A 17131-nucleotide genomic window follows, 5' to 3' on the forward strand; every position below is an offset into this window, starting at 1 on the left:
ATTTTAAATAAAGTATGTTATGCAAATAAATAATAATTTACCATCTTGTTATGCCCATAATAATGTCAACATTTGCTTACTGTTGGAAATCAGGACTGAAAGCCAATTGTGCTGTTCAAAATATCTTCAAGGTAAGCGCTGATACTAGATACAGTTCTACTGCTGGGAAGCTGATGGTTATCCGATTCTTTATGTGGCAGTCGGTGATTACTGTTAAAGCTTCTTAGGATAATGAACAACATAAAATGTCCCCATGCAAGAGGATAGAAACACAGTTCCCATCGATTATCTGTGTAAATACCATCCCTGGTGCCTCTTTTATATGGTTACGTGCTCATATTGTGACGCTCACAAAAATGCCTCAGGGCTCTTCACAGAAGCATTGGCAGAGAAAGATTGACTCAGAAAGGGATGTATTATGTCAGATGAGGAGAGTATGGATCAGAATTGTTAGCTAAAAGGAGAATGCTCGAGGAGAGGTTTAAGAAGTATATGGTGGAAGGGGGTTGGAGATCCAGTTAGAGGAACCAAGGGTTGTTGGAGTTACAGAGGTAACCAGGGGCAAAGCCATGGAGGGATAAAACAAATGATTGAGCTGTTTGAAATTGAGATGCTGCTGGATCTGTGAGCCATTAGAGAACAAAGTTGAAGAGAGATCGGTGAATGGAAGGAGTGGACTTGGAGACAAGGAGGGAGATCTAGATTAGTTCTATAAAAGGACACTTAGATGAAGTGAACTCGTTCGCACCTAGCAAACAGCTAACTATGGTCAGTTTACTTTATCGTTACTCTTTTGCATATCTTTCATTCATTTGTTCTATATTTCTCTACATCACCATCTATATCTCTCGTTTCCCGGCTCTCAGTTTGAAGAAGGGTCTCAACCCGAAACGTCACCTATTCCTTTTCTCCAGAGATGCTGCCTGATCCGCTGAGTTACTCCAGCTTTTTGTGTCTATCTTCTGAATCTCCATTGCTTGAATGGATGGATGAGGAACCTGTGCATCATTTTTGTGAAGTCCAATATTAGTTTAGGTAAATTCAATAATTTAACAGCTGCTTTTATATAACCACCTTCTTATACTGGGAGACTGAGAGACAGGTGGTCAATCACGATGGGGCTTGAATAGTTGTGTATTAAGATAGTAACATAACGGATTAAGGTTTCAGCAGCAGACAGGCTGAGGCAGGTCAACACCAGGGCAAAGGGAATTTTAGGCTTCTGTGAGTCTGAACTGTTGAATTATGCTAAAATAGTTGATTTTCCTTCACAGGATACTAACCATTGTTTATGGACATCGTTAAATGGATCCCACAAAGTCTGCAGTAACACAATGCTTTAAAAGCAGGACATCTGCATGGTACATTTTGACATGGATCAGTGTAGATCGTTTTGTGCTAGGATGTAGCAAAATATGGACAACTTTACATTGATATTTCCTACCCGATTTCCAACTTCAATGAAACAAATCTGCATCAGCATCCCAGCCTACTTCTCAAAGTGCTGGACATTGTCATGGGTACTGACTTCCCCACCGTCGAAGGGATCTACAAGGCACCCAATATGTTAAAGACCCACACCACCCTGACCACACTCTCATCTCGCTGCTACCATCGGGAAGAAGGTACAGGAGTCTTAAAGCCTTGACATCCAGGTTCAAGTACTGCTTCTTTCCAGCAACCATAAGGCTCTTGAACAAGGTACAACACTAGCCTCAGCAAACATGATCTTCTATGCACTTTGTTTTGGTTGCACTACAGACTTCGGCTTTACGCTATTATGATTATCAAATATTATGCTTATTAACATTGTATATATTTATGCATTATTTCACTATTCTGTTGCTAGTACATATAACAATTAAACACTCTTGATAAAGTCAATCTGCCCATTAGTTAAACTCGTTCTGAAAAGTAAACAATCCATTTGCAAGTACGAGCTTTTATTTTGAGAAGCAATATAGCTCCAGTAAAATATTTCCAGTGTGCAAGTTGCATCCTTGCATATACTGCCACCTGCTGGAGGTGGAATTAAATTTGGTTTCCGATTCCAAACACCAACACTTGACTGAACATAGCATGTTATTGCGATCTTGAAGATGCATTTTACGTCAGGTTTCAGACGACTCAAATTAAGCAGTTTGATGATTCAGAATCCAGATTTAGATTTCATGCTCCTTTTCTCTCTAATCCCAATGATGGCTATTACAAGTTGAAAAATCATTTATTTTCATACCCAAATGATTTCTATAATTGGAGATAAAACATTGTCCCAGGGTGGAAACGTTAAACACTAGAGCAGAGGGCTTTGGTTAAAGGTGAGAGAGGGCAAGTTTAAAGGAGAGTCACAAGGCAGGTTTTTTTTAAAACATAGCGTGGCAAATGCTCAGAATGTGCTGCCAGAGAAGGTGGTCGAAGCAGGTACAATAGAAACTTTTACAAAGCTTAGAAACAAATGAACAGGCAAGGAGTAGGTGAATATGGTCCAATGGTGCTTTTACAGTCTTGTTTTTTTTGTAGACTTTTGACTACCTTGTAGAATAGGTGCTACTTATGCATAATTTGTGATATTGCGTGCGGTCAGTGTTTATGTAATAATAATATTAATAATAATAACTTTATTGATCCCCTCAGGGAAATTCAGATGTCCAGAAGCCCCCAACCAACAAACCCACACATTCAAAACGAACGCAGACATAAAATACAATGTGGACACTACCTGCGAGCAATAAATACTGTATCCAGGATACTGCTGTAACCAAGATTTCCATAAGTACCTCACCGTACTTTGCATATGATAATAAACTCAGATATGAACACAAAAAACTGGAGTAACTCAGCAGGACAGGCAGCATCTCTGGAGAGGAGTGGGTGACGTTTAGGGTTGAGACCCTTCTTCTTAAACTCAACTAGGTTCTGTCCATTCTGCCTCCACTCCCGCAGCAATTTACTTGGTTTCTTGCTCTCCTCGTTCTGATGAAGGATCTTCAACCTTGAATGTTAACTGTTAGCCCTTTCCATCCATCGGATGATGCGCTGCAAACTACATGGCCACACACCGAAAACCAGAAAGTGGAATTGATCCCAACCTCAATCCCTGCCTTCCACATGATGCCCCTTCCTTGTTGTATCTTTAAACCCTGCTCTCCCCCACAATAAAAACATTTGTGAAATAATGAAATGGCCTCTTATTAATATTATTCTATCTTGCAGGAGAATATTTTCTAAAACTTTTGATGAGATCATATTTATTTAGATGTAATGCTAGATTTAAGTTCATGACTAAATTTAAAGCACAAAGACAAGACAGAATGTGAGATCCTCCTTAGAAATATTTGTTAATTGTTAAGTGTATACTTTCTATCAATACATTTTCTATTCAATCCCTTTATCCACATTTATAATGAAGCTTCCTATATAAAACTGGTGGGACAGTAATTATGATGCTGCTTCTAATGGAGGCCACCACTGGGAGGAAGGTGTGCTGACGTGCGTGTCTTATGGAGGTCATTTTCATTTCTCAATGATGAGAACTTAAGAAATATAGAAGGATATTTTATTTTTTCACCTCATGACTTTCAGCCACATTTCAGATTAAGATTACCTCTGGTCTCAACCTCCTTTGAGCCTTGCCACAAGAGACAAATTAGTAGGTTAATAAACTTGTTATAGTTCTCACATACAGTAAAACCTCAATAATCTGCAATGTTTAGGGGCATCGGTGGTGCCAGATCCACAAATCTTTTGGATTATTGTCTGTTATTATTAATAGATTGACGCATTTTTTAATTCACATTTTCAGGTAATACTGTAAATTTCCCAATGAACCTGGTATGTTTAAAGTGTGCAAGAAAACCTGGACCTCAGTGAGTCAGGAGGAAACGTGCCATTATCTGGTCAGCAAGATGCCTAACAATTGGGATTTCCAAATGATTATACAGCAGATTACCTGAGATTTACTGTATTCCTTCCGTGGCATCAACATTTAGTAACATCACGTAATAACTATGAATCACATACATAAGCCTGCAGTGCTGTAAAGCACCTATGGACATTTGTTCTGCCTTTGCCTGCAAAGCCATGGAGGGATTCTCCAGTTTTATGATTTCATTTTGATCAAAACAGGCACAGAGCACTAAATAAGGTAAATCCACATTTATTTATTATAAAACAGATACTATTCCGTAACAAAATAGCCCAGGCTGAAGAGAACAAGATCATCTCTCGTTACTGTTTGAGTGCCGTTCCCCACGTGTCTGATGAAGGTGGACATGGAAAGATCCAACCTTGCGGAATACTACTCCCATCGGGATGGTCTCCCGGGCAAAGGTATCGATCCCATTCTTGCCTTGTGGGGAAGAGAATAATATTGCATTGTCACTGCACACTTTAGAAATGCACCATTATGTAATTATGGCTAATTAATTCTGCCTGTTCCCATTATTCTCCACACAGGCTTCAAATAGCATCTGTATAAGTGTGTCAGAGGTCTGAGAGGATAACATTAAATCCAATTTAAAAAAAAAGTAAATTAAGGAAGATTGGATAGCTATATTAAAAAAAGCGACTGCTTGCAGCATGGTGATCATGAACACAGATACTAGCCCAACTCATGTGAAAGCAGGAAAAAGGTTGTGCGATTCTCCAACTCTGAACTACAAGAAAGATCCTTTGGACAATATCAAGGAAGCTGGTAAATTCAGGAAGCTGAAGAAGGATCTCGACCCGAAACGTCGCCAATTCCTTCTCTCCATAGATGCTGCTCCATCTGCTGAGTTACTCCAGCATTTTATGTCTAAGCTAGTTTTCCTTGACAGCTATTAAATGAATTGGTGTGGGGAAACTATGCCAGTAAGGTTATTAAAAATCAAGACACTTGGGGTAGATTAAAAAAATTTGAATTTAAATTGCAGATACGTAAAATTTGGAGTAAAAACAAAATGCTGGAAACATTCTGCAGGTTAGACGTCATCTGTTGAAAGAGAAAGAGTGAGTGTTCTAAGGTGAAGACCCTTCGTCAGTTCATTGGCTCCAGTGCTGCTTAACCAATTTAATTTTAGATGAATGGCTTGAATCCTTCCAAACAATTGGCTAACAATTTTCTTTTACAAACAACTTGAGTTGGGTTTAGTTTATTGTCACGTGCATTGAGGTACAGTGAAAAGCTTTTGAGCCGTGAAAAGCTCAAGTTTTTGTTGCGTGTTAACCAGTCAACTTGAAGTATTGGCCCTGTTTAATTAATTTTTGCAAAAATGCAAAGCTACAGCATCTTCTCATCACATAATTACAAACTACGAATACAGTCCTCACTCAAAGAATATTTCCTTCTCGAATACACTTTGTCAGTGCTTACTTTGTGACGGTAGCTGGTACAGCTTATAGGCACCCTCAAAAATTAAAAACTAGATTGATATAGAGCAGCGTTACCTGAACTGTACACGTATCCAGTGTACAATTTTGTCGGCAAAACAAGTACTACGTAATATTGTGTTTAAACATAAAGTATGATTTTGAAAGTACTTTCAGTAAGATATTTCAAATTGTGAAAATATTCCATAGGTTCGAATAATCACTTTTCCCTCACTCTTTAGAGGAATATACCAATATTTGGAACATGAATTAATGCTTACCTGATTTGTACAAGGATGTGGGAGGAATGTTCAGCTTGCAGATAATATTGGCAAAATGGCTGTAGAGGGTGGTCTGGAGGTAATTCTATTGCACAAAGTAAAACATATCAAAATCACCTGGTGTTTCCTTGTAGCGAGGATAACATTACCTTCCAAGGTTAAGCAGTGACACTAATGTTTGGGTGGGAGAAATAACCAGGCTCAATAAAAGGCACTGCTCTCAAAGTAGATTTACAATAAGGAAATCTCCCTTTATTGTATCCACTTAATGGAGCAACTCCAGTGAGCTAAATAAAATTATGATTCAAAGCCATCCACATAAAAGTACATTGCTGATGGTGTGAATCTAAACCAAAGCAAAAAAAAGTTTGAGGTACTCAGCAAGTCGAACAGCATCCACAAAGAGGTGTTTCAGGTCAGCCACCTTTGATTGTTGTGGAGTAGCAGCCAGTTTTGATCATTGGTGGATGATCAGAAACACCATCAGTTACACATACAACAATTGAATTTCTCCTTCCTTTCACAACAAGTAATATCCAGCTGTTACAGGTACCTGAATCTCCAAACAACATGCATTCAACTTCACGTTGCTGTTTTTCTAGTTTATCTCTCTCTTTTTTCAACTTTTTCTCATTTTCTCTTTTCCTTTCTTCTTCCTGTTCCCCTTCCAACATAACTCTCAAGGCTCTTTCCTCTGCATCATACAGATCACTGCGTATTTTAATTAATTTTCTCAGCCTTTCAACATGAAGCTCGAATGTTTCATCAGCTGAGGAAGGAGGATGAACACCTGCGGAAACAACACTTTATATGAATCATTGAATAGTATTAATTATATTCTTACATACTGAGTACATAGAAATAAAATCTCTGAAGGAAACTTAGTTTAGAGTTTGTATCTATAATAATTTGAAAAAAACATTACATATGGAATCCGGTAGCATAAACGTCTGACAGTCCTTCAGAATATCCTGATGTTTATAAATTTATTCCGTAAAATTTGTAAACTAAATTGGGAGTATAAAACCCTGCGTCCACAAAGAACCCCCGTGACAAAACAGACCCTATTTGTGTTTTACAGCAAGTTGAAATCTGTCAGAATTATTCTTAAAGGCATTTAGATGTTACTTGGATAAAGAAATTGTGGAGGGTCAGAGGGCTACTGAAGGCAAATGGGATGAATATAGACAGCTGCCAGCCATCATGCATGAGGAGGACACTGAAAGGGATCACCTCTGTGTTGAACGTTTCTATGATTCACCTGCACCTCCTCCAACTTCCCCCAGTCCTCATCTTTCACACTGCCAGCTCTGCATCGAGCACATCATTCTTCATCATTTCAGTCTGCTACAACGTGGTCTCACTGCTTCTCACACTTTCTCCCCCTCAGCCCTTTCTACGCGACAAATCTCTCCATGACTGCCACTCCCACTAACCATACCCTGGCCTCTGTCCCTATCGCCAGCTTTCACTCTCCAAACTGTCCATCAACCCCATCTCACCTGGATCCACCTATCACCTGCCAGCTCCTTTCTCATCCCTCCTCTTTCAGTTCAGTTCACTCCTTACTCCAGTTCACTCCTCTTTCTATGGTCAGTCCCGATAAGAGGGTCTCGACTCGAAAGATCAACTATCCCACTGCCTTCACAGATGCTTCCTGACCCCCTGAGTTCCACTGGCAGCTTATCTTTTGCTCCAGATCTCATCTGCAGTCTCTTGTGCTTCTATGGTTATAATTGCCACATAACTAGGCCGAATGCTACAATAATAAAATTCAGACTACCGTATTGCTGCAGTGTACAAAACAGAATATATCTTTCCTATTCTTGATCTCTTTGTAGAGTTGAACTTTCCTATTGGTAGCAAGTCAAGTGTAATTGCTGGAACTAACTATTTCCTCATACCCAAAAGATGTTTTTAAAGAAGTGATGGTTCTTAAGGCCAAACGTAGGTAAATATTAATGATAACAGCAAATAATTTAGTTCCAAGTGGGGAAAATATTCTGGTCTCTTTGAAATTGCATTTCACCCTGTAAACATTATACAGTTATCATTATACTTGATGGACTCCAACTGTGTGAGAAAGATCAACAGAAAAGGAACGGGTGTTGTGTAGTTCAGGCAATGACCACTGTGCCAAAGAATTCATCAGCTTGCACTAGTTTGACCGTTAGAAAAGCCGACACAAAGGACCTTGCATGCTGCAAATGAGAAATGTTCTACAAGCAGTTTTGATAAGTCTGTCCATCCCTTGTCAGTCAACCTCATATGTAATTGACTCTATCAGTGTAACGCGTTGCTCACCTTTTCTAGCTGCAGCTTCCTTCCTTAATTTCCGTAATTTCTCCAGTGCTCGGAGGATATCCACTGATCTTTTTGCATCTGCCTGTTTTTTCCGCACTTCTGACAAGACGCTGTCGGCTGCAGCTTTTAGCTCACGTTCCTACAAAACAAACATACCATGAAATCTGGTTGCTTTGAATGTTCAAAGAACTGCAGAGTAAACTTGAAAGCTAAATGAAAGAGTCATGGAAACATAGAAAATAGGTGCAGGAGGCCATTCGGCCCATCGAGCCAGCACCGCCATTCATTGTGATCATGGCTGATCGTCCCCTATCACTAACCCGTGCCTGCCTTCTCCCCATATCCCTTGATTCCACTAGCCCATAGAGCTCTATCTAACTCTCTCTTAAATCCATCCAGTGACTTGGCCTCCGCTGCCCTCTGTGGCAGGGAATTACATAAATTCACAACTCTCTGGGTGAAAACGTTTTTTCTCACCTCAGTCTTAAATGACCTCCCCTTTATTCTAAGACTGTGGCCCCTGGTTCTGGACTCGCCCAACATTGGGAACATTTTTCCTGGATCTAGCTTGTCCAGTCCTTTTATAATTTTATATGTTTCTATAAGATACCCCCTCATCCTTCTAAGTCAGTACTGTTGTTGTCAATAGCTCTTCACATCCGCAGGTACACCCACACTCACAGACCCGCACACATCAAACAGTACCCCATCCATCAATTAAAGATGCCCAGGTACACTGAGTGCACTGATCTCTATGAAACAATTGGCATTAAATTATTGCAGCATTTCTAATTACGGCCCATTGCCTTCGCTGCAAACACTGTGCATTGCCACCTTCTGAAATTGGGCATCACTGTGACACCCAATGTAGCCAAAGATCTGACTGGTGTTTAGTTTCACTCACCTGTGGGGGAAAAAGTACCATGGCGCAACACAATATTACCAGGGGCATTAGGGCAGTGCAGTTGCGAGGCTTAGAGTTGTTGCCTCACAGCTCCAGAGACCCAGCTTTGATCCTGACTACAGGTGCTGTCTGTGCAGAGTTTGTACGTTCTCACTGTGACCCTGTGGGTTTTCTCTGGGTGCTCCGGTTTCCTCCCACATCCCAAAGACATGCACGCTTGTAGGTTAATTGGCTTCTGTAAATTACTGCTAGTGTGTAGAATGCAAAAGTGGGATAACATAGAACGATCGATGGTTGGAGTGGACTTGGTGGGCTGATGGGCCTGTTTCCACGCAGTATCTCTAAACATTAACAAATTCTTGCATATGCGAACAGTCTTCCATCAAACTATTTGCAAACCCAAGTAATCTATGTACATAGTCTACCATAAATGTGTACGTTTTGCTTCCCTAGTTAACAATGTATTGCAGCAAATATTTGGATAATATATTTACTAAGAACATATCAAACTACAGTTACACATGAAATATAATCAAGATTTGATTTAATACCCTCTTCTTCTCTTCAACTTCTCGAACACGCTTCATTCTCCACGTGTCAATCTTCGCTTCCTTTTCCGCCATCCTCTCTTCGTGCTCCTGATTTGCTAAGCAGCTCTCCTGCTTTTTCCTACGAATATTTCTTCTTTTCTTCTTAATTGCCCCCAGTTTCTTTTTCACTCTACTGATGTACTCACTATCTGTCAGTGCCTTTAATTTTTCCTGTAATACAGTTTTCACCTCAATTGCTTTCTGGTAAGATTTTGTCCAATTATCTTCATTTTCCACATTTTGTCTCAAATGCTGGCACAGAACAGTCAGCTCAGCCACAAGTTTACAAACACTCAACACTGATTCTTTCACTTCACTAACTAATGGCAGAGTTTTGGATTTTTTAATCTCTGAAGGCTGCAATCTACGTTTTGACACAAACCTCTTCAGCCAAAATTCATCTTGCTCTTTGGTTAATTCGCTATTTTTGAAGTCATGCGAGAATTGTTCGGGTGGCAAGAAATTGGCCATTGATTCATTTCTATGTGGTTGCTCCATACTGATGTCTTTCGAACCTTGTGGGAAATTGGCAACGTTGGACCAAGGCTTTGCCATCTCCTCATTTTTGTACTGCATGCCATGTTCATTTTTCCACGATGGTCCATCCACTGGTAGATGTGAAAAGTTATGCTGATTATTGTGGCTCTGGTTTAATAATGGATTGTTTTGGGGTCCATATCCAGCAGGCAAGTTGGGACCTCCAGCCTGAGGCAGAGTTTGGTTCTGGCAAGAAGTGATTTCGGATTGAGAAGCCACATTCTGAATGTTAGGCGGTGGCCCAGCTCTCTCTGGGAAGGGATGGGAATGTCCTCGATAGGGATACTGCTGCTGTGGAGAGTCCAGGGGTTTGTGCTGGTAGGGGTGAGGAGGAGGAGGGAGCTGATGCCGCTGTCCCTGCTGGGGATAGTGGTCTTGGTAGGGGTAGGCTGGGTGGGAAGCCTCCTGGCGAGGGAAGCCTCCAGTGGGACAGGGCTGCTCTCTGCATTCGTAGTGTTGGGGCCGGAGCTCCTTCTGCTCCTGGGGTAGTCCTGGCAGGTTGGGGTAGTCCGGCTGATCCCACGGCTTGGGGGGGCGGTCGAGACCGGGCGGCGGTCCGTAGCCCCACGGGCGGGCAGGGCCGTCCACCGGCTGCTGCTCCTCAGGCCCCGGGTACAGGCCGCGCCCCGGGCCCCAGGCCGGCTCGAGACTACCCGGGGCGCCGGCGAGTCTTCTGTCCCGTCCCGCGACACCCGGCCTCCAGTCGCCTCCAACCCGGCCGTGCTGCCCCCGGGTGGCAGGGTCGCCCTGGCCCTGGCCCTGGCCCTGCCCGCCCGCGGTGTATGAGGGGTGGCGGCCGTGGCAGCGCGGCGGGGCCAAGTTGGCGGCGGCCGGTGGCCCGCGGTAAGATGGCGGCGCCCACTCCATCGACGCCGTCGCCGTTCCCGCCCAGTCCGACTGACAGCGCCACCAGGCGGCGGCCAGGGGAAACGGAGGCCGCAGTGTGTCCTTGAGCGCCGCCTGCAGTCTCCCACATCAACTACAGCACCAATGTTCAGACCACCCGCCACTTTTCATAAGACACAAAATACTGGAGTAACTCAGCGGGTCAGGCAGCATCTGTGGAGAAAAAGGGATAGGTGACGTTTCGGGTCGGGACCATTCGGCCCACGATGTCTGTGCTGAACATCATTTATAACATTCATTCATTCATGGAACAGGATACTGAGTTGGATGATCAGCCATGATCATATTGAATGGTGGTGCAGGCTCGAAGGGCCGAATGGCCTACTCCTGCACCTATTTTCTATGTTTCTATGAAAGAATGACGGTGGGACTCCATTGTAACTTACCGGGGTGGAAGATTGCAACCTTCACGTGGTCCGCCCTGTTCGACTAATGCAATCAACTCGACGTGCACAAACGGAAGATCAAATAGAACAAGTTGTCCTACAACTTTAGGCTGTGCACGCAACACGAAAGAAGATTGTAACTTACCGAACAGTGAAAGGCTTGGCTAGAGGGGATGTGGAGTGGATGTTTACACCAGTGGCAGACTCTAGGACTACTGGTCAAAGCCTCAGAATTAAAGGATGTTCCTTAGCAAGGAGAGGAGGAGGAATTTATTTTGTCCGAGGGTGGTGAATCTGTGGAATTCTTTGCCACAGAAGGTCAAGTCAATGGATATTATTAAGACAGAGATAGATTCTTCATTAGTACGGGTGTTGGAGTTCATGCGGAGAAGGCAGGAAAATGAGGTTAGGAAGAAGAGATAGATCAGCCATGATTGAATGCAAGAGTAGACTTGATCGGCTGAATGGTCTAATCCTGCTCCTATCACTAGGATTCCAGTGTCAGCTGGATGTATTATCCCAGTGAGAAAGTTCCATCTACAGTTTTTAGTAAGAGGCTGTTTGTCTCCCACTCCTTTGTATCTGTCTCTAAACATCAAAGAAAAGCACACTCTTCCGCAGGACCATGGCTTTTAAATGCACACTCATTTTGGCACCTGGCTCACTCATTGGACTGGATCATAAGGCAGAGTGCTCTGGATTCGGCCACAATAGAGGTTGTATCCTGGATACAAAGGTTCAGGCATAAGGGTAGGTGTATATCCAGAGCTGGGTTCTGGTGTGTTTGTGTATTTCTCATTCCCTGTAAACTCACTGGGTTCACAGTAAAATCTGTTAGATCAGTGTGCAAGATGTAAAAAGTGAACTAAAAATATATCTGGGGATTAATAGCAGTGACATTCAGTAATCTGGAACATCTACTAATCTAGCATTACCAAACTCCTGAGGTTTACGTTTATTATTGTCACATGTACTGAGGTGCAGTGAAAAGCTTTGTTTTGCATGCTATCAGACATTACATAAATACAATCAAGCCAAGCACAAGGACAATAGGTAGAGAAAAGGGATTGATTCAGAGGTGCCAAATTATTGAATTTTATTGTATTTATGTTGAAATTAATGAGAATCGCTTTTTCAAGTTACAGGTTTTCATTAAACACAATGTTTTCCTGGTGTGTAACCCTGATTCCTCAGCGAAATAGGTAGTAGGTAGGAGACAGTCCATTTGCAAAGTAAGTTCTTTCCTCCTATACTTATTAAATCCAAGACAGTTTTTTTCCTTTTTTTCTGTTTGTCAGTGTCCAAAGTAACTTTGAAGTGGTTCCGATCAAAATCATGTTCTAACCAACACGTTCTGTGTAATGTAAATAGTGTTCCCCACTTCAGCATCCCCATCATATCCAATTTGTGTTATGGAGACACGCGTTATAGTAGAACTACCTGTACTCTAAACAGTATTGGCAACCAGGAAATTCTGGCTCATAGAGCGAGTCGGGCAATTGATGATTAGCAGAATGGATTGGACTCTCACCAGTTCAGTTATACTGCGTCCGTGAGTTACGCAAAGGTTTTCAGATCTTTGCAATTGGCAAATAATGGCTAGGCTGGTGGACTAAATTGTTCAGAGCGACGAACATGGCTGGTTCCATTGCATCCCATGCCATTCAATGTTTCTCAATGACAATGTATCAGAAGGGTCTCGACCAGAAATGTCAAGCATTCCTTCTCTCCAGAGATGCTGCCTGTCACGCTGAGTTACCCCAGCATTTTGTGTCTACCTTCGATTTAAACCAGCATCTGCAGTTCTTTCCTACAAATAGAGCACCAGCCCAGGAGTCTCCTGAGATTAATCACTTTCCATGGGCGATGAGGCATTATGTCATCTCAAGCAACCTCTGTAAAAGCCCCTCCACCCCGATGAGGGTGAATATTATGCTGTCCCAATTGAGAGTTATTTGCCTTAGGATCTTTTCCTTTAATTTTAGTTGCTTTGTTATCTTTTTCCAATAATTATTGCCAAAGGGTATTAAGGGGCACATGCTTAATAAAGGAGGGACGACCTCCTCTTACAGCTCATTGCATATACTCATCACCATCTGAGCGAAAAAGTTGCCCCTCAGGTTCACGCTAAATCTTTTTGTTCTCATCTTTAACCTATGTCTACTGGTTCTTGATTCCCCTACTCTGGATAAAAGACAGTGCATCTACCCTATCTATTCCCCTCATGATCTTATACACCTCTATAAGATCACCCCTCATCCTCCTGTGATCCAAAGAATAAAGTCCTAGTCTGACCAACCTCTCCTTATAGCTCAGGCTGTCAAGTCCCAGCAACATTTTCGTAAATCTTCCCGGCACTCTTGCCAGTTATGCAACACCTTTCCTATTGCAGGGTGACCAAAACTGGCCACAATATTCCAAATGTGGCCTCACCAAAGTCTTGTACAACTGTAACATGACATCGCAACATATATACTCAATATCCTGACTGATGAAGGCCAATGTACCAAAACCCTTCACGATCACCCTATCTATCGGTGATGAGACATTCAATTAACTACAAACCTGCACTCTTAGATCCCTCAGCTCTACAACACTCCCCACAGCCCTGTCATTCACTGTGAATGTTCTTACCCTGGCAACACTTCATACTTGGAACATTTTACAATCTAACACTCATTTGATGTCGTAGATCATTGCGTTTAAAGTTTGCAGTAATTGTGAATCTGATATGCGGATCATAAACAGCAGGACCAAGTTCACACTGGAGGGCATTAGCACAAGGACAGAAAAGGTAGGTGGTTAGATACACCAATACAGGTTTGAAAAGCTAATAATGGAGCAGATTCAACAAGCTTGCTCCTTGTGCTGTGTTCTAGATGGAAAAAAATGGAAGCAATCACAAAACATTGAAACCCTAGGAAGATAGATAACTGCAGTGACTCAAATGAATGAAGAGCCTTTAGGATATTAAGAGAGAGGATGGGGAAAAGATTTAGTTACTGATAAAGGCATCAATGAAAGCGAAATATAGCTGAAGAAAGAATTAAAAAAAACAAGAAAGGAATCGCTCTTAGCTCATCCATATCCAGCGTTATATCGAACACAAAATGTTTTAGATGTTATATCAAACACAAGATGTTCGCATCCCTTTCAAGTGTTTGGATCTTGTGATTAAGGATTTACATGAAACAGGAACGATGAAAATGAACTATGAAAATAAAATTATTAATTTTAAATAAGTTTGAAAATCCCTTTAAACAATTCTGATTGTAAAGTTATTATACGTCACCTTGCAGATAGTGACCAAGGTTGCAATTACAAGGATTCTTGTTATTTTTTAATGGGGCAGTGGGATGAACAGGCTAAACAACAAAGTAAAGTACATAATGTTGTTACAGAAAAAAAAATCCTTGTCCAATAAGTGGACAAACACGCTGCCCAATAGCACACTAAAGCATACGAGACACAAAAGTAATCGAATGAAAGTAAAGGCTGACTAACCTCAATTTGTTTGTTTTTATTTAAGAAAGTCACATACTTGACTTCTGCAGTTCACTAATCTTAGCCAGTGTAAAACAAAGCGGTTCAACTTGTTTGAGAGCCCGACATTAACTACAGGTAATAATCATTACTACATTGAGAGGTGGACCAAATCAACGGTGATGTACTCCTTCATCCAACAACTTTGAGTCTGTAGAAACAGACATAAAGAGTTATTTCCAAGGTATCTGGCGGACAGCTGAAAATATTTCTTGTAGATCAGGTAATGAATGCAAGAAGATTCCTTTCATCATCTTTGTTAACGTTTGGTGATCCAAAGCCCAATTTGGATCAGCCAGTTAAAAATTAGAATATTTTGCACCAAAATTCTCAGTATTTAAAAAATGAGTGTTATCTAGGATTTTCTGCGATGCAAATGCTTACAGTTCTGAATGAACAAGCATCTATGAAAGTAGTTAATATCAGATTGCCTGCTTCTTCCTCAGTCCCTTTATTTAAATAGGTCTGTTTGCCTGCTTATTAACAGCTCAAACAAGTGTCAAGGCCATAAATGCTGCAACCTGTTAAGTGCTCAATTTGTACACTTTATTTATACAACTAGAGAATTACTGTAATTCATCTTCATATCCTTTAGTGTTGCAATAAATTGAATGTCTAAAGGATTACATTCAATCCCACTGCTGGTCACTAGTAGCACAGAAGGAAGTGCAGAAAAATATTGTGCATTTGTACTGTGCTCAATATCAAAGATATTCAAAACAATGTTGTGTATACACCACCACAAGCAGATTGGAACCAAAATCATGGCCAAAGCATTATACATCAAGAATTGAAACTGAAATCCTCACAATAGCTGTTAGTAAAACCTGTTTATTTTTCACTTCATTGATCTTTGCTATAGTCCCTCATGTCTCAATCTGATCCCTACACTTTGAATGCAAATACGAATCTCTAATTTTTTTAAATTAATGTAAATCTTTGTAATATGACTATAGCACCTCTAGCACAAAGAAACAGTGAAACGTTCAGATGCATTTGAGAAAGAAAAGTGATGTTCAGAGTTCTTGTTCATTGTACAAGAGTCAGTTTGTTCCTGAACATTTTTTTCCTAAACTATAGGGAAGCAGCCGCTAAAATTGTAACATATAATAAACACATTTAGAAATGTGCTTACAGTAAAATTCAAAGATGGCATAATGTCCACTGTACAAAGTTTTGCTATTTTACAATCACATGATCAGTTTCCAGGTCTGTTGAGATCATGCCGAGGGGATAGAAACCTTTAACCCCTTCCAAACCACCATTCTCTTCAAACAGTAACTCTCTGGTGAGAGCAACAGGTTAATAACACCTTAAAATTAATGAAAATAAAACTAGTTTCAATGTTGTACGAGGCTCATCTTTGCACACTTTGCTCCATATTATGTTTAGTTCTTGGCTGCATCTACTTGACGATGCCATCGGTCATCTTCCACTCCAGAATCATACTCTTCTTCAACAGGCTCCTTCGATACCGCTCTAAAAAGAGGAAACATTAATTCAATTGAAAGAAGTTCATTTGGGGAATTTGTAGCTCAAAAAAAAAAGTCACATTTTTCTATACAGATAACCCTCAGTATAACAGAATATCGGGGGTGAATGGTGTCTGTTATTGCCGATTGTCCACTATAATAGAATAAGGGATTTGCTCCAAACATTTAACGGTCACTCTGTGAAACAACGAGTTGTTTTCAAATAGTTTTCAAAAGTTCTTTTTACCAGCTAAAATGTATTTTGATTACTGCAGGCTAAAAATACTAAAGGCTGTTTGTTAAATTGTTTAATAATTGCATAAGTGTCGATCAAAGCAATTGGTTATCAATTACAATGACCTCCCGCAGAGTAACAAGCTGTCTGTGTTCTTGGAGAGCCAATAGTGTCTGATTACTGAGAATGCTTTGTCTGCTATAACCAAAATCCGTTATAAAGAGGTCTGTAATAATGAGGATAGACTGTATAGTATTTTAAGGAGAGCTGAAATTGTAAAAGAACTGTTTCTCAAGACCCACAGAGCTGCTAAACTAAAGCTACACCACTTTTCAAATTCAGGCAATGTTTGACAGAGTGCTACACCTACCCGTTAAGCAAGAGGCTAATGTGAGTCTGTAATTAAAAGAAATGGTCCAGTGAAAGAATGACTTTCTTTTGCTGTGCTTGTCTTTAATGTTTAGTAATATTAAACTAATATACAGAGCAAGGAGACAAAGAGCAAACAAAGAGTAAAAAGACACAAAGTGCTGGAGTAACTTAACGGGTCAGGCAGCATAGGTGACGTTTCAGGTCGGGACCCTTCTTTAGACCCTTACCTGCGATGTAAAGCGCCTTGAGTAT

The 17131-nt window shown here is 41.0% G+C and overlaps 2 protein-coding genes across 3 annotated transcripts in view; both read right to left on the bottom strand.

The window, feature by feature from the left end:
• Positions 1 to 4140: 4140 nt before the first annotated feature.
• On the bottom strand, positions 4141 to 10862 carry pdcd7 (programmed cell death 7). Its single transcript, XM_033050064.1, has 6 exons — positions 10656 to 10862; positions 9390 to 10607; positions 7935 to 8073; positions 6184 to 6420; positions 5631 to 5715; positions 4141 to 4348 (listed from the first exon to the last, which is right to left on the bottom strand). Exons 1-6 carry the CDS (start codon positions 10830 to 10832, stop codon positions 4228 to 4230), a joined length of 1977 nt encoding a protein of 658 aa, XP_032905955.1. The 5' UTR covers positions 10833 to 10862; the 3' UTR covers positions 4141 to 4227.
• Positions 10863 to 14584: 3722 nt separating this feature from the next.
• Positions 14585 to 17131, bottom strand: part of clpx (caseinolytic mitochondrial matrix peptidase chaperone subunit X) — a 38362-nt gene continuing 35815 nt past the window's right edge. For both annotated transcript variants that reach the window (XM_033050391.1, XM_033050392.1), the window contains one exon: positions 14585 to 16279. In XM_033050391.1, the coding sequence (XP_032906282.1) occupies positions 16189 to 16279 (91 nt within the window). In that variant the 3' untranslated portion in view covers positions 14585 to 16188. The remainder of the gene's footprint in view (positions 16280 to 17131) is intronic.

The sequence above is a fragment of the Amblyraja radiata genome, chromosome 34 (assembly GCF_010909765.2).
Source record: "Amblyraja radiata isolate CabotCenter1 chromosome 34, sAmbRad1.1.pri, whole genome shotgun sequence".
Taxonomy (NCBI): Eukaryota; Metazoa; Chordata; class Chondrichthyes; order Rajiformes; family Rajidae; genus Amblyraja; species Amblyraja radiata.